The 26,624-nt window shown below is 38.0% G+C and overlaps 1 protein-coding gene across 3 annotated transcripts in view; it reads left to right on the forward strand.

The window, feature by feature from the left end:
• LOC135072643 (protein argonaute-2-like) overlaps positions 1-26,624 on the forward strand; it is a 40,140-nt gene that overhangs the window by 1,803 nt on the left and 11,713 nt on the right. For 2 of the 3 annotated variants that reach the window (XM_063966649.1, XM_063966648.1), the window contains exons 2-19: positions 1,902-1,936; positions 2,073-2,854; positions 3,025-3,201; positions 3,409-3,497; positions 3,734-3,833; positions 5,213-5,333; positions 7,872-8,008; positions 12,700-12,872; positions 13,162-13,255; positions 13,347-13,451; positions 15,915-16,045; positions 17,981-18,095; positions 19,473-19,640; positions 20,111-20,218; positions 20,870-20,989; positions 24,481-24,570; positions 25,170-25,298; positions 25,808-25,917. In XM_063966649.1, the coding sequence (XP_063822719.1) occupies positions 1,927-1,936; positions 2,073-2,854; positions 3,025-3,201; positions 3,409-3,497; positions 3,734-3,833; positions 5,213-5,333; positions 7,872-8,008; positions 12,700-12,872; positions 13,162-13,255; positions 13,347-13,451; positions 15,915-16,045; positions 17,981-18,095; positions 19,473-19,640; positions 20,111-20,218; positions 20,870-20,989; positions 24,481-24,570; positions 25,170-25,298; positions 25,808-25,917 (2,759 nt within the window). In that variant the 5' untranslated portion in view covers positions 1,902-1,926. The remainder of the gene's footprint in view (positions 1-1,901; positions 1,937-2,072; positions 2,855-3,024; positions 3,202-3,408; positions 3,498-3,733; positions 3,834-5,212; positions 5,334-7,871; positions 8,009-12,699; positions 12,873-13,161; positions 13,256-13,346; positions 13,452-15,914; positions 16,046-17,980; positions 18,096-19,472; positions 19,641-20,110; positions 20,219-20,869; positions 20,990-24,480; positions 24,571-25,169; positions 25,299-25,807; positions 25,918-26,624) is intronic. The other variant, XM_063966650.1, reaches the window with a different exon arrangement.

Below are 26,624 nucleotides of genomic sequence, written 5' to 3' on the forward strand. Positions count from 1 at the left end.
ACCATCCTTTACTGGAACCATTTCGCCGCATTTTCAGGCCCCTATTTGAGAACCTCTGGATAAGACCAGAACGCAGAAATTTTCGTCATCTAGTAAGCTATAATCACATACTTAAAATCCAAAATTTCAAGTCTGTAGGTCATTTAGTTCCGAAGTTATGCGAAAGCAAAGTTTCGCATTTACGACACTCACTCACTTACTCACTCACTGATGATCATCAAAATAGAACTAGTACTTCCCATCGACTCAGAGAGCTGAAATTTGGTACAGAGTTAGGGTTTAATGGCCACATAAAGGGAAAACTATAAAAACTAGGAAAATCGAAGATCTGGAGTAACACCACATTCATAATCAATACTACTCCGGCACCGTGGTGTTCGCCTGTATCGCTCACCACTAGATGGCGCTAGCGGCGTCCAAGCGGTGTCCAGATTTTTTCCTTTCTAGAGCCCCCCGTCCGTCGATTAAGTTGATGTTGTGTAAATTTGCATTTCGTTGATTTCGTTTATTATATTGTAAGGTTCGCTAAGGTTATGTTATTAAAACGTTGAGTTTATTTGTGTTTAATATCGTAAAAAAATATCGATAAAACGACGACGTTAAATAATTTTGCCACTTTCTACAAAAAGAAGTGAAATCCCACTAAAAACATTCTGTTAAAATCTAGCCAAGTCTCGATGGAGCTGCTTGTTTATCTCTAAAAAGTAATGAAATCTAGACAAAGTCGTGCCAAGTCTATGGTTCCTTATTGCGATTTCTTTATTATTATAGTTAATGTTGTGTGACTTGGCCGTTGAACAATCTTTATTAAGATAATCATACATAAGTATTATTGAAATACGCAGCTTTATTAAACCTACAATTGAATGGTTATTGTTGAATCAACGTTTTCCAAGTGGCAATTTTCCATCGTCAATGGGTAGCGGTTCTGGCGACAGATTGGTGCAATGGTATCATGGAGCACCTGGTTTTGTACCCTTCAACGGCCAAGTCACACAACATTAACTATAATAATAAAGAAATCGCAATAAGGAACCATAGACTTGGCACGACTTTGTCTAGATTTCATTACTTTTTAGAGATAAACAAGCAGCTCCATCGAGACTTGGCTAGATTTTAACAGAATGTTTTTAGTGGGATACTGTATACCCTTACATGCCTAAGTGCAGGGCATTTTGCCTAAAAATCGTATATTTCCTCACTGGACCAGATTTGCCACTGGCAAATAAATCGGCATGCTTAAGTGTCTTATACCAATGCCAATCAAGTGTAGGAATTTGTGGTACCTACCTGGCTTAACTAAATATTCTATTGAAATCGATTTTTTTGAGTTGAATTTATTGCTTAGCGAATTGGGTCTACTAAACTCAGTAACACTTTGACATAGATACCGGTCATACATTGTGGTGCAAGCAAAGCGATTTGTTGCTATCGTTTATCTTGTGATCTGCAACCAAGTCATTATGTCCGTCCTCCTATTTATAGTTATAATGTGGACTCAAGGAGGTTAATGTGTACCCTCTATGTACCTACCATGTTTCACCATAATCTATTCACTGTCGTCTTTACCATCAGTTACCTGTGACTGAATGAGGCGAAACTTTTAACTAATTAATTAGAACAGTTTTGACATTGATAAGAATTCAATTTCTGGTCTTTCGAACATTTTGTCTCGTCAAGTCGGAACCGGTTTCGACTTGTCCATTCAATAATATTATGATAAGGAAAGTCTGAATCAACATGCTTATCCAAGATATTTTACTGATAGGTCCTTAGACATAGTGCTTCGAAGGGTACTTAACGCATTGTCCTCGCACAACAACCACAACAAAAACTCTTACTTATTTCTTTTCACAATTCCAACCCAAGTTAATTGATTAATTTATTTTGTTTCATTTCAGAACAGATTCAAATCAAGCTACGAAGATGGGGAGAGGTGAGAACGAAAAATCTTCTAATCATTTAATTTCAGTTGCAGTTAACTGCAGTTAACTAAAGAGTTGATTTATTGCCTGAATAACTTGTTTAAAAGCTATTATGCGAAACTTATTTAAAATGCTTGTATTCCATAGGTAAGAAGGATAAAAGGGATAGAAGGAGTTCAACTCATGAAGTCGAGGCTGAGGTCGAAGCGATGTCGCTCAGTGACGCCCCGTCTACGTCACAAGCGCCACCGCCTGACCCCGAGGAAGAAGGCCTCTCCTCTGCTTCCGTTAAAAGGAAGAAGAAGAAGGAGGAAAGGAAAGCTGCTCTGATGTCTTTACAGACGTCCAAAAAACCTGAAGAAGCCAAGGTCATTGTGCCGGAGCCTGTCGCACCGGCACAGCCTGAACCAGTGAAGATGGAGGTAGAGGAGGAAGCAGGCTTGGGATTAGGACTATCTGGCGGGAAGAAAAGGCCGAAGAAGAAGCCTAAAGGTGCAGCCGCAGCTGAGCCGGCTCAGCAAAGCTGCACTACGTCGGCATCAATGCCACCGCCTGCCGGACCTCCCAGACAAGCTCCGGCTTCTGCGTGGCCCACTCCTTCACCTACAAGTGCTCCCGCCCAGGCCTGGGGTGGCCCGAAAGGCGACCGTCCGTCTACTGCGATCTCACAAAGCGCGTCTTCTGCGTCATCCACTTCCACCACCGCGCAAACTCCACAACCTTCTACGTCGTACACTTCGATTCCTGAATCGAAGTTACCACGACAAACCGACACCACTGTGGCGAGGCCCGAAGGGAGATATACCAAATATGAACCAGTCGCGTGCCGATTTAAAATTCCCAAGAGGATTGAGGGCAATACTGTGCCCCACAGGAAAGTTCAAATCTTGTGCAACTATTTGGCCATGACAATAAAGGGTTTGAAAATTGTAAGTATTGATAAATAAAGTACATAGTAAACAAATATACGAGAAAAACGGTATTTCTCAAAGAAGTACTGTATTTTATGTAAAAATATTGATAGGTACTTCAAATTTAATATTCATTGTTATTTTCATTGTCTTAACATATCTTTATTATTATTATTTTTTGTTTACAGAGTCGTTATGACGTTTCTTTCAAACCTGATCGCCCAAAGAAGATGCTAGGAAAAGTATTTTTGGTCTCAAAGGCTCAACATTTTCCTAACAATGAAGTGGCATTTGATCAAATCAAAAATTGCTATGCACTGACTCCATTAAAAAACGTGACGGCCCAGGACCGTTATATAACAAACGTAAGTATAATGAATGATTTATTTTTGATTGTATTCATACCTAAAACAAGTAAATACATCTAAATCTAAATAAAAAAAAGATGTTGATATTCACGAGATTTCTGCGTACATATTTTCTAAACAAGTCTTATAGTTAATTTTACAATTAGATTATTTTTATTTGTGGAATTTTACATAAGTAAATAATATTTTTTGTTTTATGTTCAGGTGACAATGCTTGATCCTAATGGGAAAGAAATGAAATTCGAAGTGTCCTATAAGTTCACAGGAATTGTGGACCTTAACACAATCATAAAGTGAGTCTATGATAACATGCTTGTACAGGTACATTATGTGATCGAGTAAGAAATGAGATATCCATATAAGAACGGTAATTCTGCAATGTCCAGTTACTTTACTGACATATCGGTAATCAGTTGGGGGCAAAAGCTGGTAGAACTCATGACCTTTGGAGCAATTCCATCATGTTATTGCCTTTATTTATTTTTATTGTCTTTATTTTTGTGGTATTTATTAATGTATTTTATTTCAGCTACATGGAAACCGGTGCCACGTCGCTTTCCCCTCCAACCGAAGCCATCCAGTGCGTTGACGTAATATTACGCCAAGGGACTCTGGAATCCTATGTTAAGGTGTGTATTATCTGGGGGCACGGCAGTGCCCCCGCCAAGTCGAGCGCGAAGCAAACACTGCCGTACCATCCTTTACTGGAACCATTTCGCCGCATTTTCAGGCCCCTATTTGAAAACCTCTGGATAAGACACAACGCTGAAATTTTCGTCATCTAGTAAGCTATTAAATTTCAAGTCTGTAGGTCATTTAGTTCCGAAGTTAAGCGAAAGCAAAGTTTCGCATTTACGACACTCACTCACTCACTCACTCACTGATGATCATCAAAATAGAACTAGTACTTCCCATCGACTCAGAGAGCTGAAATTTGGTACAGAGTTAGGGTTTAATGGCCACATAAAGGGAAAACTATAAAAACTAGGAAAATCGAAGATCTGGAGTAACACCACATTCATAATCAATACTACTCCGGCACCGTGGTGTTCGCATGTATCGCTCACCGCTAGATGGCGCTAGCACTAGCAAGCGGTGTCCAGATTTTTTTCCTTTCTAGAGTCCCCCGTCGATTAAGTTGAATGTTTTGTAATTTGAATTTCGTTTATTTCGTTTATTATATTATAAGGTTCGCTAAGGTTATGTTATTTAAATAATTGTTCATTCGTTGTTCGTTGTCCATTTTAAAGGTCGTTGAGTTTATTTGTGTTTAATATCGTAAAAAAATGTCGATAAAACGACGACGTTAAATAATTTTGCCACTTTCTACAAAAAGAAGTGAAATCCCACCAAAAACATTCTGTAAAAAACTAGCCAAGTCTTGATGGAGCTGCTTGTTTATCTCTAAAAAGTAATGAAATCTAGACAAACTCGTGCCAAGTCTATGGTTCCTTACTGCGATTTCTTTATTATTATAGTTAATGTTGTGTGACTTGGCCGTTGAATAATCTTTATTAAGATAATCATACATAAGTATTATTGAAATACGCAGCTTTATTAAACCTACAATTGACTGATTATTGTTGAATAAACGTTTTCCAAGTGGCAATTTTCCATCGTCAATGAGTAGCGGTTCTAGCGACAGATTGGTGCAATGGTGTCATGGAGCACCTCGTTTTGTACCCTTCAACGGCCAAGTCACACAACATTAACTATAATAATAAAGAAATCGCAGTAAGGAACCATAGACTTGGCACGACTTTGTCTAGATTTCATTACTTTTTAGAGATAAACAAGCAGCTCCATCGAGACTTGGCTAGTTTTTTACAGAATGTTTTTGGTGGGATTTATTTTACTAATTACCTACTACTCGTTGCAGAGATGAATACAACAATTCAGTTTTTCTTGAGTTAAATAAATGAATAAATAAATGGTGTAATTTACACGATTTTTTTTATTTGGGCGTAAACAGAAAAATGGAATGAGCTTTTTGTATTCTTGGTTTCAGGCTGGCCGTCAATTCTTTAAGCGGCCAGAACGTCCGACGAACTTGGGCGACGGTCTTGAGATTTGGACTGGTCTCTTCCAATCTGGAATATTCACCTCCAGGCCTTTCGTCAACATAGACGGTACTGTTCAAATTCTTTACAATAAGGGCTATATTTCACCGGGACACCATGGCGGCGCAACCAACAAAATCTATACAGCTTTGCGCAACCAAACGGACACCAGGTGAGTAACTCTCTATAGGGGTCATTCCATAAAAATCTGTATATTTTCGACGTCATTTTGTCCGTAACTTTTTTAAGATGCTTTTGAATACTTTATTAGTGTAAATTATAGTTTATTAATTAATTATGTTATGTCTAAAAGGGCCAGTCACTTTATGCTTTATTTTAGGAGAAATTATAATTTTCAATTTTTTCATACTACATTACTCCTATATGACTTCTAATAAAGTATAAAACATGTAACCTTAACATTTATAGATAAGTTAATATACATAATGTAGTTGTTTTGTTATTATCACTATATAAAAAACATCATTCCCTAACTAGTAATTTAGTCCCAAGTGCCGTTTAAAGCTAGGGCCTGACGCTCTAGGGACTGACGATTTGGAGTAAAACTTAACACAAATGTAGATTAACTTTATATTATAAGATGCTTAATACGATGTGCCGAAAATAGCCAAAAAACCACACGTAAATACTATTAAATTATATACAATTTCCTATTGTAATCAATAAAGCTACTCAACTAGGGACTGACGAAGTGACTGGATTAACACATGTTTTCGCAACAACTGGCACGTTTGCACTAATTAAAAAAACGGCTACCGCAAAGCCAGTATGGTCTGAGGATAACTTCGTATCGTACTTTAAACTCAACTAAATGTCATTCACTCTAAATACATATTAAAGCGCAAAATTATAAAATCAGTGCGTGGCGAGGGAATGACGCTAAAAGCTGTAGACTCTTTTTCAACTAAAGAAAATCAAATTATTGTTTATTGAAACCGCAAAATATTAATAGAATTTGGTGTAATATACATTTAAATAGATTATTCGTTAATTAAAACAAAGGATAAAGTTGATGTTTTTATAAATGTGGGTCCCAAAACACAAACTTTTGGAGTACGGACATGCCTAGGGAATGACGTTTTGGGTCATTCAAAAGTAATTTAAGATGTTTTAAAAATAGTTTCAAAAAATATCAATGGGTGATGAATAAAGCACATTGCGAGCTGTTATTTAACAATTTTGGAATAAAATATTAACAAATATTTCATGTGAAATGTGGCGCGGACTAAGAGTTGACATATTTTTGTGGAATGACCCATAGATATATATCTCTCTATACTTGTAATACCTACGTTTACCCATGTTCACAAAATAAATATATTTGATTTGATTTGATTTGATTAGAGCTGTATACATTTTGTTGGTAGCGGGCGACTGGTTGCGCCGCCATGGTGTCCCGGTGAAATATAGCCCTAAGGGCTATATATAGAGAGTTACTCACCTGGTGTCCGTTTGGTTGCGCAAAGCTGCATACATTTTGTTGGTAGCGGCGACTGGTTGCGCCGCCATGGTGTCCCGGTGAAATATAGCCCTAAGTCTATCGCTTAAAAAGTTAAAGTTAAAGTGCCTGAGGTATGGGAGCGGAACGGGAGGGTGTTTTTGTAACGTCAAACGTCAGCGAGACTTTAAAATTAAATGTGGTTCAGATTTGAATAAGAATAAGAATAAGAAAAACTTTATTTGACACAAAAAGGAAAAAATAAAAAACAGAACAAAGGGACTTAAAACTATACACGCATATTATTTTTGTGCCAAAAAGGCGCCTTTTTGGCATTAATCGAGCCCCGACGCTGGTTTTCAGCGGGCGCCTCTCCAACCAACATTATAAATTAAAAAAAAAATAACATTAAACAAAACAAAACAAAAAACAAAACATTCACAAAGAGGGCGCCACTATCTAGCCGGGATTTGCATGGTATGTCACGTCATATTATGTCAATGTCACTTCACACACTCCCATGCCGCTACCATACCTATACTACCCATAGCATGTTTCTTTCCAGACAACACTTAACAGCTCATAAGACTAATTTCTATTGCAAATTCATCCGTATTACAGCTGCTTAAGGTCTCACATATGGCTAGACTTGCTGTCGTTGCTTGCTATGCCGACTGAACAACTTATACACGTCCTAAATATACCTCACCACCATATCGGGACAAAATATTGCATAGAGCTGAGAAGTGCCGAAAGAATCATAGTTACATTTATTTTGTCAACCTTTTGTTACGACAGCAAACATATAATTTTTTTTTATGCTAGACAAGGCAGGTATTTGACCGCAATCGCACCTGGTGTTAAGTGAGATGCAGTCTAGGATGGTACATAATATCTGCCCTGTAAGTGCTTATTCACTCTCGCCTTGAAAACGCCCGGATTATAGTGTTCAGGAAATACAGCAAACAAACAATGCAAAACGGGTCGGCGTCGGCGCCATTTCTTTGTCAGTTAGACACCATTTCTTTGTCAGTTAGACACCATTAAAAATAAAACCTAAAGTATTACTTTCGTCCATTCCGTCAGTCGTGTTCCAGATTGATTTAGCAGAAAAAAGCTAATGACAGTTTATTTTTAATTCTTTTCAGTTGCGCATAAGGGATTCCCCAAAGAGCAGTGTTTGCTTGAATCATACAAAGAATTCAGGTTGGATTTATATAAACCGCTGGAGGCTCAACGGGGTCGCCAAGTTGAAGCCTTCACTAATTTCTTAAAAGGACTCCGTGTGAGTATAATTTATGAGTCTATTTTTTTTATCCACAACAAAGAAGCTCTTGGCCTGATCTCACCTGATGGAAAGTGATCAGGCTGAAGGTAGAAACAAGCTTTACCTCTAAACAGCAATGCTGTCAACATTGCAGTTATGGATGGCGATAGAATTAGGTAAGATGGTGGTAGATAGCCAGGCGGAGTTAGAATCCACCATTGACAAAACTGAACAGAAAAATCTGCCTCCACTGGAAATCGAATCCGGGACTTCTGGTTCTGAAGCAGGTGGTCTTACGACCAGACCAGAGAGGCGGTTTTCTGCCTAACTTTTAGAGATATGAGTAATTCCCTTACCTTGCTTTAACGTATAGTCAACAGCACATCAAACTGCATTTTTTGGTGCAAAATAACATCTATTACAACTATATTGCCGGTTGCAGACCAAGAGCTAAGCTAAGTTAGTTTCGTTTAGATCGCATAGCTGACGCAGTTTCCCATAGTCGTGTGTAGACTGAAAACTATGCCAATTCTATGGGAAACTGCGTCAGCTATGCGAGCTAAACGAAACTAACTTAGCTTAGCTCTTGGTCTGCAACCGGCATATAAGACTCCACAGTGTATATTATCTTGACGTGCTGTCGTCTGTACATTTTCCTAGCACGGATTTCGCTATTGTCTATCACATTATATCGCAGACGTATGTTACGCGATATGCAAATGTACGAGAAAAGCCCAGCAACTGTGCGATTATCGCTGTGTCTGAACCGCGCCGTCAAATTTTTCTACAGAATTTGCAGGGTTCGAGGATATATATCAAGGGATATATATCTTGATATATATCGGATATATATCCGATATATATCAAGCCGGTTTCAATGATATATCAACTTTTAAAATTTGTTACTGTATTTGTACTTTTTGACATAAGATTTTTATTTTTTTAGTTGATTTTGCCGTATTTAAAGAAAATTTTATGTTTTTGCTTTATTTGTCTGATTTTAAGTTTTAAAAACATTAAAAACATGTTTATGTAACACTTATGCAATAGTATTCATGAATAATACAATAAAATAATAGTATGGCTTTCATACAAAATTGATATATATCAAAGTTGATATATATCCGATATATATCATAAATATCCGATATTTTGATATTTATAATAAATATCGGATATTTTCGAACCCTGAGAATTTGACAGCGTCAGTGGCCCGGCGAGGAGCGAAGAAGTGGAAATAATGAAATCTGAATGGTTATTCAAAACTTTTCCGCTCCGCCTTAGTGGAAACCGGGGCTAAACGTGTTTTGTTTTTGTTAAGGTCTCCGTGGTAATCAATCCTATATAGCATGGATTTTTCGCTATTGTCTATCACATTCATATCGCAGACGTTGTATGTTACGTGTTAAGTGTGATGCAAATGTGCGAGAAAAGCTCAGCAACCGTGCGAAATTATAGCTGTGTCTGAACCAGGCCTAAGCCTAGCCCCAGACTACAGACTTTTTGTCTGCCAACAGTTGGGTCGGGCTGTTAATCAGTATGGACATACAGGGTGGAAACGATAAGTGATCTCATTCGATTATTTCTAAACTATACAAGATATCGAAAAACTGGTTACTAATCCTGAAAGTGCTTCACAAGCTCTATCCAACGGTACCAATATTAGGTTACAGAATTAACTGGATCTATCCGAAAATTTAATGTTTCCAGCCTCCATACTAAATGTATGCCAGCCAAACAATAATAGAAGTATTTTTTTAAAATAAATAATAAGCACTTAAAATGAACTCGTAAATTGCATTCTTATTCATTAGCAATATCGCGACCTACATTCTCGGAACTCGGAAGTGTTCTACTGTGTCGTTCGTTTCTAATTAGACATAAAACTTATAATGTTAAGTGATTCGACGTAGTAATATGGAAGGAAGTCCCTTCAACCGGAGTGCGCTCACGCAGCGCAGCCCTCCGCCCACGCCCTCGCAGCGCGCGCCCCCCGCCGCCCCCGCCGAGCACGTCATGGAACCACTCGAAGTGGTGGCCACTTCAGAACTCCAGAACTGGATGAAGAGCATCGAGCAGTGCATGAATGAGGTGTGCATAATCTCATCGGAAGGAAAACTCAACACTGACCAGAAACTGAGGATTAGTAACCTGTGCAGAAGGGTGAGCCATGGAACATCCCAAATGGCCGTGCAATACCAGTCGCTGAAGCAAAAAGCTATTCAAGCTCACAGTAATGTGCAGGCCCTCAAGGAAAACCAAGACCTTTCACAGCAAGTTCAAGACCTCAAAAACATAATTGAAGTGACCTCTAAACCAATCTCGGGAGCAGTCTCCTTTGCTGACGTGGTTAGAAAAAGCCCTGACAATTTTATTCAGCCCAAAAATGTAAGTTCAGTGGCGATTTACCCCGCGGATAAAATGAAGTCAAGCGAGGAGACCAAGAACCTAGTGCAGAAAATTATCAAGCCTGAAGAAATGAAATTGCACGTGAGAGGTCTACGGAAGACTAGAAATGGCGGCGTCATCATCAGCACCGACTCAAAAGATGACATTGAAAAGCTGAAGCAATCGGCGCAATTAAAAACCTCTGGCCTTACTATAGACGAGACCAATAAACGGAAACCCAGGATGATAGTACTCGGAGTTCCTGCTTCTATGCAAGAAACTGAGGTTTTTAAATGCATTTACCAACAAAACTTAGCCGAAAAACTACCAAATACATCATTTGAAGCATTTATGTCATCTGTTAAGCTAAGTCATAAATCAGGTAAGAAAGATGCTGAAACCTGCAATTACGTCATAGAAGTCTCAGCTCAAATAAGAAAGACCTTAATAACAAATGACCGAGTTTTTGTGAATTGGTCCTCGTGCCCTATAAGAGATTTCACTCTGGTAACAAGGTGCTTCAAGTGTCAGCAGTATGGACATGCTGCAAAGACATGTCGGGAGGCCACCATCACTTGCGGCCACTGCGGAGAAGTGGGTCACGCGCTGAAGGACTGCACGAAAAAGGACGAGCCATCAAAATGTGCGACCTGCTTACACTTCAAAAAGCCCAGCAATCACAAGACAGGTGACACTGAATGCCCTGCTAAAAAACTTGCAGAAACAAGATACATTAACTCCATAGACTATGAAGGCGCTTAAGGGCTACCTGCGAGTTATTTGTGTTATATTTATTATTTTTTATTAGATAGGTAGGTTAATTTCTGACTTAGATAGTGTATTCAATTTTGTTCCATTTATAATATTAGTAACTAACTGCAAAATTACCGATCACAGAACTGTTCTACTAACCTTAAAACCGAAATCATTGTACTCGTAAATTATTATTTTTGTTGACACAGACACCTGCACGCCGTATGTAATAGAAAACGCTAAGTAAGCAATATTAAGTAGCACAATGTAACCATAATAACTGATTTTAATTCTTAGATTTTGCTTAATGTGTATAGATTTTAATTTTTAGTATAAACATAATTTGTATGTAAGTGGTTTGTTTATGTATAATATGTATTTTGCTAATGATAGTTAAATAAAGTATCGTTAAGCCTTTATTTCGCCTGAGATACAGGAAAAAATTTCCTAGTTCAGGCACATGTATAATTTTACCTTTTGTAGCATAAGATTAGCCTAAAGTTTAAACTGTCAAATAAGTTATTCAATAAAGAATTTATTTATTTATTTATTTTATTTATTTATTTATTGAAAATTATTTGTGGAAAACATTGGTTTTAGGCTTTACTTGCTATAATATTAACAAGACATGAGTGCCATGACTGTGGCAGTACTAAATGTATGGAAGCTGGAAACATTGAATTTTCGAATGGATCCAGTTTATTTTCTAACCTATTATTGGTACCGTTGGATAGAGCTCGTAAAGCACTTTCAGGATCAGTAACCAGTTTTTAAATATCTTGTACAGTTTTTAATATTATGTCCTTTTACTAATTGTATGGAAGCTGGAAAACATTGAATTTTCGGATAGATCCAGTTTATTCTGTAACCTATTATTGGTACCGTTTGAAAGAGCTTGTGAAGCACTTTCAGAATCAGTAATCAGTTTTTCGATATCTTGTATAGTTTAGAAATAATCAAGTGAGATCACTTAACGTTTCCACCCTGTATAGTATGCACACATTACATCGATTTGGTATCGTCGATTCTTCATACAAATTATAATCGGGCTCAGCTACCGGCCGACTAAAGGCCTATTCAGACCTAAGCGGTATTCGCTACCGTCTGCGGCAGAGAAAACCCAGTGGGTATGCGGTAATAATACTGTTCAGACCTAAGCGGTATTGCCGCGGTACTTGATACTAAATACCTGAGCGAAACCCGCGTGGTATGTACCTCTACCCACAGCGGCAGCGAATATCGCTCAGGTCGCTCTAGCCGCGATACTTGATACTAAATACCTGAGCGAAACCCGCGCGGTATGTACCTCTACCCACAGCGGCAGCGAATATCGCTCAGGTCGCTCTAGCCGCGATACTTGATACTAAATACCTGAGCGAAACCCGCGCGGTATGTACCTCTACCCACAGCGGCAGCGAATATCGCTCAGGTTTGAATAGGTAGGCCTTAAAAGTATGTAGTTTGCGGAGTGTATAAGGCTGAGTTGTACCACTTAATTTTGATCGTAACTTTGACGATAACCGGTGATTTTTATGGAGTTTGACAAAAGTGTTTTTGTTTTTGTCAAGGTCTCCGCGGTGATCAATCCTGGCGCCGGCAAGAACGTGCAGTCGCAAACGCGCGAGTTCGTTATCAACGGGCTCGTCGACCCAGCTAACAGACTGTATTTCCCACTGGATGAGGGGGGAAAAGTTACGAAAATGCTGGTCGCCGAATATTTCGAACGAGTGAAGCACGTAAGGTGGGTAATGTGTCTCATTATTTTATTTATGTCATGATAATACAGGTATTCAGTATATGAGACATTATTACTCTACTCGTTGAATCTGGCTAATTGACGGCCATGATCTTAATAATTTTGTTGTAAAAAAATCTATTCTTTTTATTTTTTATGAACCGTACAGGTTCTTGTGTCACGCACACATTGTCGCGTGTACAGATGTGATTAACCACATGTAAAGCTCACTCGCTTTCGTGAATTGCAACAACTATAATATGTATGTTATAATAAAATCATTTAAAAATTTTAGGCTGAGGTATCCTGACCTGAACTGCGTCTGGGTGGGCCCGAGGGAGAAAACAATTTACTATCCGATGGAGTTGCTGACCGTTGTTTACGGACAGGTAAATTATAAATGCAAATATTATTTATCACGTCATCGTCATACATCTATACTTGGACATACAGTTTATTTTACATTGACACTTGTTTTAGGCCCAGAACAAACAACTGAACGATTTGCAACTGGCCACAATGGTCAGGCAAGCGGCCACTCCGCCGGATGAGCGCAAGAAGAAGATCCAGGATGTCATCACCAGTGTAAGTCATCAATCATCATCATTTCAGCCACAGGATGTTCACTGCTGAACATAGTCATCTCCCTATGATTTCCAGATTGGCCCGACCGCGACTGTGCGACGGGCGCCCGCAGTGAGTGTGCGAGCGCGATAGCAACATAATAACGCGCGAGCGATAAGGATGGGTAGCTTGGGGTCATTGGACAAAATTTAACGTGCTCGCTAGGGTGTCCCTTATTTTTCAAAGTTTTAAATTTGTAACGCATAGGTCTTAGTTTTGTTTGTTTGCCTCTAAAACACTCGGAAATAAATTTTTACCTTATTTGGAGTACGATAACCCGTGCCGACTTGCATCGAAACATGTTGCGCGGCAGTAGCGGTGCGTATTCGCGGTATTTGTCATTTGTTCTCAATTGATCTCGTGATAAACACCTATTGTTTGACATTTAGAAGATGGCTGTGGAATTAAGAAGCAATAAAAAAAGTATTTTCTTAGTCGGGGACGTAAATTTATCAAATAATAGGCACAAATTTACCGTTAATCGTCAAGTTTTTGCAGTAGTTTTTAACATATTTTGCGAAGTTAATTAAATGTTATTGAAACCTCTAATCTCATCATTCAGGAGTGTATTATATTTTGGGAAAAGCTATAAATCCTACCAGAGCCTAACTGTGTAAAAAAACTTGTGTATCTTCACCATGCTTGGAGGGAGTTGCAAGAAAAAATATTTAAAAAAATCAAGATTTATAAGCGCCGCGGTGAGGAGGATTTAAAAACAAATAAAATATTTTAACAAAAACAAATAATACCAAGGCGTCCAGAGTGTTAAGGTGTAGACAAAAAGTTAGTTAAGAAAGTAGAAAGTGCAAGACAAAGAAAATTAAATAAATAAATAAATAAAAAATATAACAAATATGTTTCGGAGGTTTATCGTCATCTCTTACTACGCAAGATTCTATACAAACGCAAGGACATCACGACCAGCTTACCAGCTCTGAGGAAAGCCTTAAGGAACTCTTGACATCCACTTTCCAAAAGGTATATGAGAGTGTTGACAAATTGATTTCCAAAGCAGCCCTGAGCAAGTTTAGTCAACATCTTTGGTACTTCATATCAGAAGAAATTGCCGTTTTATCACTCTTTGATGATGAAGGTCATAAACAAACACCGTCAATATTGTAGTAAAAGTACAAAGAGAGAGTATGTATGATTCTGGGAAGAGATACATTCCATCTGAAGAAGGTATGATTATTTCTATGGTAAATAGGACTTTGTACTAATTTTTTATCCTGTTTTTAATGAATTGATAATAATACTGCCTTATTTATTGTTGCTGGAAAACCATTGAGTGGTTTTGTGTCTGTCAAGAGTATACATTTATTTTCTCGATTGAAAATTGATAATAATTTCCCCCTGAGACACATTTCTATATGAGATAAAGATGTTGCCTATTTATAGGCAAAAAAGTGCTTCTTTAAGGGTAGTTAATGATACAGCTGAAAGAGCTATAAAGCTTATGCAAGATTTTCATGGTTTGATCACTGCAAAGGAAGAGCAAAAGCTTTTTTTGCTACGCACAGTGTAGCAAAAATCAGGCCAATATTCAGGAGCATGGAAATCTGTATCCAGAATGTAAAAAAGGGTCCCTCAAAAGTAAAATATATTGTCTGATCTGTAATGTTATCTTCTTTTTATAAATATTTTATAAAAAATAAATATTTTAATTGATTTAGCTACATAACGAAAGGGGTAAAACCAGCATTTTTCAAAATCTTCAGAGCTAAGTCGGCACGGGTTAATGTAGACGTAGGAAGATGAAATTTTGTATTTAAGTATGTCTGAGTAGTACGAAAAGAAATAGAGGGTATGCATTTCAACATCTAAAAAAAATTTTTTTTCGGCCATATAAGGGACACCCTAGTGCTCGCAGACCAGTATAGTATAAGACTTTTTGGGGAGGAAGTGTTATTCATAATAAATAAGCAATTTAAATCCATATTATTGTCACTTAGGTATAATGAAACGAGAAGGTAGAAATTTTAAATGTTGGATAGTCATAATTGGCTTACAAAATTTTACAAAAACATAAGTAACCTAAACTGATATTGTGCTGTGTACTGTCCCCAAATAAATAAATACACTTAAATGTACACCACAAACAGCAGAAAAATAAAATAAATAAATATCCTTGGACATTTTACACTGAGCTTCTAGTCCCAAACTAAGCAAAGCTTGTACTATGGGTACTAAACAACGGATATAAACATACTTAAATACTTTTTTTTTGTAAATACATACTTATTACATATTATTATTTGTTTTATCCAATTAAATTAGTAATGTGAAAATGTTGGTAGATAGTTATCCATGATGTACTTGGTGCATTATGAGTAATCCAACAAACTGCGTGTGTAACTTACCTATATTATGAGTAAGGGGATGTAAGTTTAATATTTGTATGTTAACTTTCACTTCTGCTTTCAGATGAACTATGCGCACAACCCGTATTTCCACAAGTTTGGACTGCACATATCCGACAAGTTCTATCCGGTCGACGCCAAAGTCCTGCACCCTCCGAGGCTAGAAGTGGGAGGAGGGAAGTCGGTTGAGCCAAGGTATGATAACCGCATTTATGTCCGTACAGCAAATTTAGATCGTTTCATCAACGAAGACGCGCCTCACCATTTTTCCGCTAATGTTTGAGTGTTATCGGTACACGCTAAATTATCCATGAGTTGAGCACGCACACTACAATAATGACGCTCGGATTGCTCGGATCAAACTCCCCGCACCCCGCGCTTCCCTCGACCAAAAATTGGTGGGACGCGTCTTAGTGGATGAAACGATCTACAGGGTGTTAGGTAGAGTTGCCGCGAATAGTGGTTATAGCGAATAGTCGAATACCGATTAATCGCCATTCACTTTGGCGAATAGTCGAATAACTCGACATTACTATTCGACATAAAAATATTAAAATTATTTCTAATTTCTTCTAAGGTTGTGTGAAAAGAAAACAATAAAGTTAAAGAAATTTGTTTCATGTTATACATACCTAAACCTACCTAAATATTATATGTAGTAAATTTTAGGCATGTTTTGAAGAATCATCTATAGAGCAACCTACTGAAGAGCACCCCAAGAATGCCACTGCTGAAGAAATCGCCCACTACATCGCATTAGCAAAGGCTGACAGAAAAATAAACCCATATGAATGGTGGACTTTGAGTACCAATAAGAATAGATTTCCTATATTAAGTAAGCTTGCTAAATGCTTCTTAATCACACCAGCAAGCTCTGTTTATTCAGAAAGACTATTTTCCGAGGCAGGTTTAATTTACGAGGAAAAACGAAACCGACTTGCTCCCGAACGTGCAGAAAAAAATGATTTTTTGTACCACAATCTGCCTCTGTTGGATTTTAAATATTAATTAAAAAGCCTAACTAATTTAATTTCATGAATATGATAGGCACAGGTACATATTATAAATAATAATTGATATTGTGTATTGTTTTGTTAGGGAAAATAATAAAAATATGATTATTTTTAACTCATTAGTTTTTTTGGTCACTAAAAGTTTATTTTAGACGACTATTCGTCGAATGCCGAATAATACTAGCTATTATTCGGTATTCGACGAATATCAAAAAAATGTCGAGTAATGCCGAATACCGAATAATAGCGAGTATTCGCGGCAACTGTAGTGTTAGGTAAATAGGTATATGAGCCGACACTGGTCCATGTTAACATGGTCATATAAATGGTATGGTGAAGTCAGAAAATTGATATCTTCATTTTAATTATTTTATTTTTCATACAAATCAGATTTAATAAAATTTATTTTGTAAGAAAATTAAAAAAAATAAAATGATGATATCAAATTTCTGACTTCACCATACCATTTATATGCCCATGTTTACATGGACTAGTGTCGGCTCATATACCCATTTACCTAACACCCTGTATACAGTCAGCCTCAAATAGTTCGTGACACCCAAAGTGGCCAAAAAGTTGACAACAAAACTAGCAAAGACGCGTTGCGAACTTATTGCCTACTTTGGGACACCGAAAGCCATATTTGAACACCCAAAGTACTATTTGAACGAACTATTCGACGCTGACTGTACTTTTTTCGTGCTGTCATAGTTTGAAGTTATTATTTTAAGGCCGAGTTGCACCACCTCACTTTGACCGTAACTATAGCGATAACCGGTGTTTTTTGTATGGAGTTTGACAGATTTTTGACGTTTGTCAAAGTTAAAGTAAGATGGTGCAACCTAGCCTAAGTATTTTCGTATTAATTTGCTAATGTCAAATGGCTGTTTCACAAAATATCAAAAATCAGAAAGGATACATTAGCTATGTATTTAAGTAAGGTGCTATGTGCTAAATATACACTTTTCTAGATAACTAGGTTTATAAAACACAAAATGCTTAACTAGAATTTATTTAATCATATATCCTGGCTACACTGGAGTTGCAGCGGTGGGAACGAGCGATGGGAATAGTCCCGTTTAGATAACTACGTAAAATCAGGTGATTTGTCTTTCAGGCGCGGGGCATGGATAGCCGAACGCGTGCTAAAGCCCGAAGCGTTGACTTCTTGGGGCATCGTTGCGGTGGAGACTGAGCCAGATAGATGCGATTTCGATAACATCATCCGATTGGTAAGCTGCATCGACACATTCTATTGGCATTATAAAGAGATAGATAGATAGATATAAGGTTTATTTGCAAAATAATAAGCAAAAAGTAAGAGTAATAAACACAGGAGTAGCAAAAAAAAAAGTACATTACAAGGAATAAAAAAGAAAATCCTGCGGTGAGGTGTAAGTGTGCCACAGCGATGCAAAAAAGCAGAGAGCTCAGTGTAGACACTGCTCAAGATAGTTTGAACTCCTTTATATTCTTCTGATAAATTAGGTTGCGGGTCCAATGACAGTATAACTTTCCCCCGGGACAAACTTGACCTTCACTGGTTGGGATTTTATTGACGGCCAAATCCTGGCTACACAGAAGTTGCAGCGGTGGGAACGAGAAGTGGGCGTAGTCCCGTATTTTAAAGAAAATTGCTGTAATAAGTTCTTGAGTGAAGACATACTATCATCATCATCATTTCAGCCACAGGACCTCCACTGCTGCATAAGTTTCCTCCAATGATTTCCAGTTTGGCCGGTTGGTAGCGGCTGCATCGAGCGCTTTCCTGCTACTTTTATCATTCGTCTGTACACCTTGCGGGTGGATGTCCTCCGCTACCACATACGCCGCTGAAAGTTTTTATGGGGCATCAATAATTTCTCGAGTGAGGAACGGGCAGCTTTTAGTTCTGAATCATCATCATTTAGTCTCCGCTGCAGGAAAATGTAATTTGCCAGAGGTAAATGAAGGATTTGGCCTACATTTCCCATTCTGGCCAGATGGATTGGGGAGGCTTATTGTTCACATATTTCTCCCTTAGTTCCCTTCCCGCCATCCACGGGAAAAGTGGGTAGCTCTAATCTACTCTGCTAAACCACACGGCCAGTACTTCTTCTTCTTTTCGTGTCGACAACAAATCTATACAGTGTCAGCCCAAAACTCCGCCACAAGAGTGGCGTTGTCAGTAGCACTCATCAAATCCTCCTGAGTGCAGTTGCTTGGGCGCTCAGGGCATGACATCAGGTGCTTCATCGACTGGGGAACAAAACCGCACCTGCACTCCATGTTTAAGCCATCCAAGAATCCCCACCTGACCAGATTGTCCTTACTACGGCCAACCTGCGTCCGAAGTCTATTTAAAGACTTCCAGGTAAGCCAGGGGAGCTCATGTCCAGGTGGAGCACTCTCAGACATAGGGACAAAAGGGCAGGGGAGATCAGCTCTCTCGCGCCATAACCTGCATCTCTCTTTTGACCGATCGTCATGAAGGAGAGGGGACACACTTTTTACGAAATTGCTTCGGCCTTTTAGCCTTTGAGGCACAGGGTCGTAATTGAAAAGTGGGTGCCGTGTGTCACTCAGCATGAATACACGGCCAGTACTGAATAAACAATCTTCTATTCCAGATGATGTCGGTTGGAAGACAGATGGGTATGAACGTGTCCCCGCCGGCCATAAGGCGCTTCGACCTTAAATTGAGGGATCTCCATAGCGCCTTCCTAGGCGCTACCAAAGACGGGATCAACTTCATGTTCGTCATCGTCTCTTCCAGGGGCCGCGACTACTATCATAGGGTAATATAGTGAGTACTTAAAAAAAAACTTGGTATACTCGTTTAATCTATTGATTTTTAAAGTGAAAACGATATTCGTTTGATTTACTCGATATTAGTTATGTGCGTAGGGATGTAAATGTGTGAACGTGAAATTGTAAACTCCGTCAATTTATAATATAACGAGTGAGATTGTAAACTAACAGTAGGTTAGGTTAGATTGTAATGTAACTAAGTCTCATTATTATAATCTGTCAGAATTAACAATTTTACGGTGACATAAACAAAGCTACCCATCCAGTTGCCACACTCATGACTCGACGCTTCAAATGAAATCGAGTTTAATAATCGTCTCAAAATGATTCTACCCTTACTTATTTCTTTCAGTTTTGTAATTCCCGCTACTTTCGTTACGTTTTGTTAGGGTTACGTAGCCAAATGACAAAAAACGACACCCTTATAGATTTTTAATTGTGTTTTGTCTCATCTCAGGTCAAACAATACGCTGAAAGAGAAGTCGGTATCCTGACCCAATGCATCAAGGAGGCTACTATACAAACGCGTATGAACCAGCAAACTGCCCGCAATATTCTTCTGAAGGTAATGTCATATTTTATTGAGAAACCTACTAATTCCACAGACATTTTATTAATTTTTTGACATTATACGAGTGTTCAGAGACCAAGAGAGAACAGAGTTTTAAAAGAAGTCCAAATGCTGTTTTGCATAGTTTTGTATGAGAGAGAATACCTACGTTTGACGTCACTTGTAGGTTCTGTTTTTCAGTGTTAACTGACTAGTTGACTGAATTAATTAACCAAATATAGCAAATGACCAGGTTTTTTTTTACTTAAATAGTAATGAGTTACTTCAAAGAATAAGTACGATCCTCCACTGATTTTTCTGGCTCTGGCTGCATATCGTAGTCTTTTTTTCTGGTTATTTTAAAAGTATTTTGAGTCATTGTTTTTCCTGTATTGGTGTAAGGTCATACTGTATCTATTTTGGCATGTATTGATATTATGTTATTCTGTATCTATTATAAATAAATTGAAAAAAATCGAACTGCCTAAGGCGGAAGTCGAACCCACGATTTCGCCTGCCGACTGCTCTTCCATCTTAGCTACTTAAACACTGGATGATCCAGTCGAAATTATCAAGTGTAATACGCTGTTGCGGCTGCGTTTTGTTTCACCAAAGTTGGGTAGTACTACCCTTTTCTGTATATTTCTATTTCTCTTGTTTCTATAGGTGAATTCCAAGCTCATGGGCATCAACCAAGCGTTGGACAAGACCAGTATCCCGAAGTGTCTCCGAGACGGCGGCGTTATGGTTGTTGGTGCTGACGTCACTCACCCGTCGCCCGAACAGGTAAAAATACATTTAATTGTGTGGGCTTACTTGCTAAAGACTTCATTTACTCATCATAAAACCCATAATACAGTGTCCTGTGAGTAGATTGGCGGAGCTTGGGTAGTGATAGCTTTGGACAGAGATCTTTCATGTAATTAAGCAGAGTGAAGTTTTTTTAAATGTACAGCATTTTCGGTGTTTTAAGTGTTTTTTTTAAATATTCTTAAACGGGTAGGTATGATCATCATCGTCAGGTCATTTAGTCTCCACAGCAGGAGAACAACCTACTCTAGTTTGCCAAGGACAAAATAGAGGATTTGGCCTATACTCCCCACGCCAAAGGGTTGAGAAGGCTGATATTAATTAGCAAATTACTTTTTATTACTTACTAGCTTTCCGCCCGCGGCTTCGCCCGCGTGGAATTTTGTCTGTCACAGAAAAACAATATTGCGCGCGTATTTGCTCACCGTTTAGACCTACCCTGGACTACGACAAACATTTTAAAACCAAAATCAGCTCAATCGGCCCAGCCGTTCTCGAGTTTTAATCAGACTAACGAACATCAATTCATTTTATTTATATAGATTTTCCTAAAAAGATATCTTGTATACTCAAAATTTATAATTTCGTTTAACATAAATTATGTTTAGTTATTTTGGAGTATCTTTGTCAAAGGTATCACTACCAAATCTCCGCCGGTCTATTTACTACACCCTGTATATTAACGTGCTAACTTAATGTTGCACGCTAACAGTTGGCAATGGTGAGTATTTACCGTCTCATCCTCATTTACTTGCTTGGCTTATTTACTAACCATCTCAATCAGAGAAATTAAAAAATAAATAAAACTTCAACAAAACAAAAGATAGAAATTAACCTCTCCTATGCTTTGTCTCAGATCTGTGCAACCCTCGTCAACTGCTATGTCTCAGATCTAAGACAAGACTACTTTGGTCATCTTTTGCGTTAATATAACTCTTATTCCAAATAACTTACGTGTTTTATTCCTTGTTTTCGGTTCCCAATAAAATAGTCAACCATAAACAACATTCACCCGTTCAAATTGAAACTGTCATTCAGTAAAAAAATGATGTTCAAATTGCAAAGCTAGTACGGCGACGTGTGATTTTAGTGCTCCGAAAAAAACGAAGATATTTGTGCGAAATCTATAAGAATGGTAAGTAAATGTTACTTTTTATAATTCTTTACTTTATTTCGAACCAATAACTTAAAAATCTCCCAAGATTTTCTCTAAAATAATTCTGAAAAAGACGAAAAAAAAATTAGTATCCCTTAGGACATGTAAAGGTACGATAATTTTCTCAGTGTTTTACGCGTATTTTTAACATAATATTCGAAATGCTTTTATACTTTTGAAGGAGTATTTATTATAATTGTAATTTACACTAGTTTTCTTTGCAAAAAGTAGCTAATATTGTCAAAAATCGTTATTTTTTATCAAACTGGTATTGAATTACACGCACACATAGAAACGAAGTCCGCCATTTTTTCTCGTATACACACGACTTATTGAGACGAACCGTTAGGGATATACAGTATGGTCTTATAATTCAAATAATAAATAAATATGATTTATCCTTGACTTGTTCGTAAAAACTTTATATATGCTTTCTGTATAGACAGTGGGACTTGATTCGTGTCATGACCTGCTGCTGCAGCCAGGATTGTCTTCGCACGAGGGCACTCCTCAACGGCGAACAGCTCCGTCGTAAAAGTTTATAGTATGCATTCTGTATAGACAGTGGGACTTGATTCGTGTCATGACCTGCTGCTGCAGCCAGGATTGTCTTCGCACGAGGGCACTCCTCAACGGCGAACAGCTCCGTCGTAAAAGTTTATAGTATGCATTCTGTATAGACAGTGGGACTTGATTCGTGTCATGACCTGCTGCTGCAGCCAGGATTGTCTTCGCACGAGGGCACTCCTCAACGGCGAACAGCTCCGTCGTAAAAGTTTATAGTATGCATTCTGTATAGACAGTGGGTCTTGATTCGTGTCATGACCTGCTGCTGCAGCCAGGATTGTCTTCTCACGAGGGCACTCCTCAACGGCTAACAGCCCCGTTGTACTACTTTATAAATATTATTTCGTGATATATAACAATAAATATTGATTATATAATTTACTGAATGGTTTTATTTATAAATCTTTATTATAAATTAATAAAAATAAAGGATTTAATTCTGCTGTTCCGTGTCTTATTTCCTAAATGAACATCCTATATACATGCACAGATCTGCGCCAAAGCATACAGGCGTATACTTGCTATGCCCAGATCTGAGACAAAGCAAATAGGCAGCTACAAAAGGACGCCATCTTGGATTAGATCTGAGACTAAGCAGATGAGCACTGCAGACAAGGCACGCACACATGCACACAAAATCTAAATAAAACCTGATAATATTTAACCGTTTTTCAATAATATTGTCTATGAAAGGTATAGTAGTGTAATATATGGTAGGAAAGGTTATTTTTCAAGCTTGCCACACAATCTACATACTACAGCATAGACTTGAACAACACGGAGAAAAAAATATTCTAAGAAAGGTAGTGTCAAAATGCCTCCTCTTCAGTTTTTAGACTGTTTTGCTATATAAATGTAATAATTAAGCACATGTTATATATTTTATACAGAAATCAATGTATAATTACGAACCTAAAAGCCTCTACGCGGTCTAGTTTTGACAAAAATACGTTCAAATAAAAGTCCAAAGTACAGTGTTGTGAAATGCAAAATGGTGAAATTGTAGATCTTTTTTGTCATTTTCAAAGTGATATTTATAGGTCTTCTACTGTAAGAAATCGGTAACTGTTTTGGACAATGAATTCCTCAGACGTTTCAGTATGTAAAAACATAAAGTGAAACAAAAATTGGTTAGCAGAGTTTATTGAAAATCGTTCATGTTTGGTAATAAGTGAAATTTTGACAGCAACTCTGTGTTCAAGGGTCTGTGGAAAATAAATAAACGACATTTTATGATTAGCATACATAGCATAAGATTCGTTATTTATTTAGGATTAAGAAACACCAATCAGTTTAGTGTGTGCCTAACAATTATTTTGAACAATTTGAATATTTCGACAACACTGCGCGCGCGCTCGATTGCCGGCGCGAAACCTTAGCAGTTGGGGGGTGCAGTTTTGCGCGGCTCAATAGCACACCAAAGGTTAATAAAATAAGAAACGTGTCACCTAAAAGGCATCCATTCAGCATCATGCTGATCATAGATACGTGTCCAAATATTTGAGCAAATCAACGAAACTAGTCCATTGTGTGCGCTATCTATGCAAAGACTGTTAAACATTTTTAACATTTATGGAAGTCGTATTGCAAAGTAAAAAAATAAAAAACATTGCAAATATCTTGCCACTTGTCTGTGATCGACCATACTTAGGTAAATGCATGATGTGTATGCACGTTTTGTTAAATGTATATTGCGCTTCTGAATTGGAAAATAAACAAATAAAACGTGTAAATTGTATTTCAGAGCAACATACCGAGCATTGCCGCTGTCACGGCTTCGATCGATCCAAAATGCTTCATGTATAACATTGAACTCAGTATTCAAACGCCCAAGGTAAGTTCTTTTGTTTTAATATATAGGTAGGTTTGCATTGCGACGGTGCATCTCTCGTTCGTTCGTTCGTTTCAGCCGAAAGACGTCCACTGCTGGACTGGGGGAGGCCCCCCAAGGATTTCCACAAAGACCGGTCCTGGGCCGCTCGCATCCAGGCACCTCCCGCGACCTTCATCAGATCGTCGGTCCACCTAGTGGGAGGCCTGCCCACGCTTCTCTCGTAGTTAAAATCGACAATAACCAAACGGTTATGTTCGTTCCCCGCCGCCGCTAGTCTATTGTGGTGAACCCACTCGTAACAAGCATTTTTTTAGCTTATCACGAGGGTTTAACGGGATTTTGTATTAGTAATTTGTATTTAGAAATTGATAATAAACTTAAAAATGGTGGTGAAATGCCAAGCTAGGTTATAACCCAGTATACTGGGAAATGATCATTGCACAATAAGATACGATCCACAGCTTACTGTTTTACTCCATGTTGCATGCCAATTTTTCTTATTCTTAAGAGTTTTACAATTTCTGTTTGAGTCATCAACGATTTATTTCTTTCAGTCTTTCTTGTGATATATTAGCAAACTATTTTTCTACTCCGTACAGAAAGAGATGATCGTCGAGTTCCAAGACATGATGGTGGAACACCTGAAAGTGTACCGCGCTCACCAGAAAGCGTTGCCCAAGAAGATCTTTGTCTTCCGCGATGGTGTTTCTGAGGGACAATTTGCTCAAGTAAGTGCATTTAATTTTGATTAAGAAATTGAGGTAAAAATTTCGTTCTGACGCAGAAGGTCATATTTGCAAGATGTCAACGAAAATAATTTGGTCCCTTTCTCAAAAAGTCACTTTCGCAGAATGTCACTTTCTCAAAAGGTCACTTTTGCAAACCAAAATACCAATTTTTTCGCGATGATATTTTGCGTATATGACGTTCTGCATCAAAACCAAAAATTTTATTGCAAGAGTCTGGTTTCATAAAATGTTACACACAGACTACACAACTTATTTGATTAATCTTAATATTATAAATTACAATAAATTCGCTACTACGAGTAAAGTACATACAAATACCTTTAAATGTTTAATAAAATGTTATTACTATGTATATTGTTGCAAATTCTGACATCAGAGCGACCTTTTGCTACAACAAGGAGACTGATTTTGGAAGCCAAGTTCAGCTATATGTATACTAATCTATGATTTTTGTTTCCTGAAAATCTAATGTGTGTTTGTAATGTCAGGTCATGAACAGCGAACTACAGGCGGTGCTTGACGCATACCGAACCATCGCCGGGCCCAATGCTAGGCCCGAGGTTCTGTTCTTGCTTGTGCAGAAGCGACATCACACGAGGTACGATACACATAAGTCATAAATATGTAGATTTTCGCCCGCGGGTTCGCCTCACAGAAACTAAAGGGAGATGTGACAAGGGGGCGAACCGGCGTTGCAGCAATATGCCCAAAAACAGAACACATTGCTCAAACAGCAATGATGACAGCAGCGACGACATAATGTAAACAGTTTACATTGCGTGCGTAGTACCAGGCTTGTTCATCTCCGCGAGTTTACATCGAAAACAAAACACGCACGATGGCCCACCTACAGGATACTTTTCGACAAGGCCTCACATACGAGCGAACATTGACTCACGCACGCGTATTCTTGTGTATGACGGAAGAAAATAAAGAAAATGGTGTACTTAATACTGTGCAGTATTTAACTGCCTAAATAATAATAAAAACACAGAATGTACTTTTTTAAGTTGCCTCAGCGAAGTAAAACTTCTGTACGTAGTACTTATTATTATTCTGTGGTAGAACGGACTCCGCTTAGAAGAGATTCCAAAGTAACTTTTGGCACCTCACGTCACATCATTTTACCGAAGTCAGCCCTATAGCTTCGGCGCAGTACCGATCACTGACGTTTGTCAACAAAATGGTGCTTGACTCTTGAGACAGGCTAAATTACACCATATTGTTAATGACATTGAGCATAATTTTTTTTAAATACCTTCGCGAAGTAAAACTTCTGTACGTAGTACTTATTATTATTCTGTG

This window comes from Ostrinia nubilalis, chromosome 6 (genome assembly GCF_963855985.1).
Source record: "Ostrinia nubilalis chromosome 6, ilOstNubi1.1, whole genome shotgun sequence".
NCBI classification, from domain to species: Eukaryota; Metazoa; Arthropoda; class Insecta; order Lepidoptera; family Crambidae; genus Ostrinia; species Ostrinia nubilalis.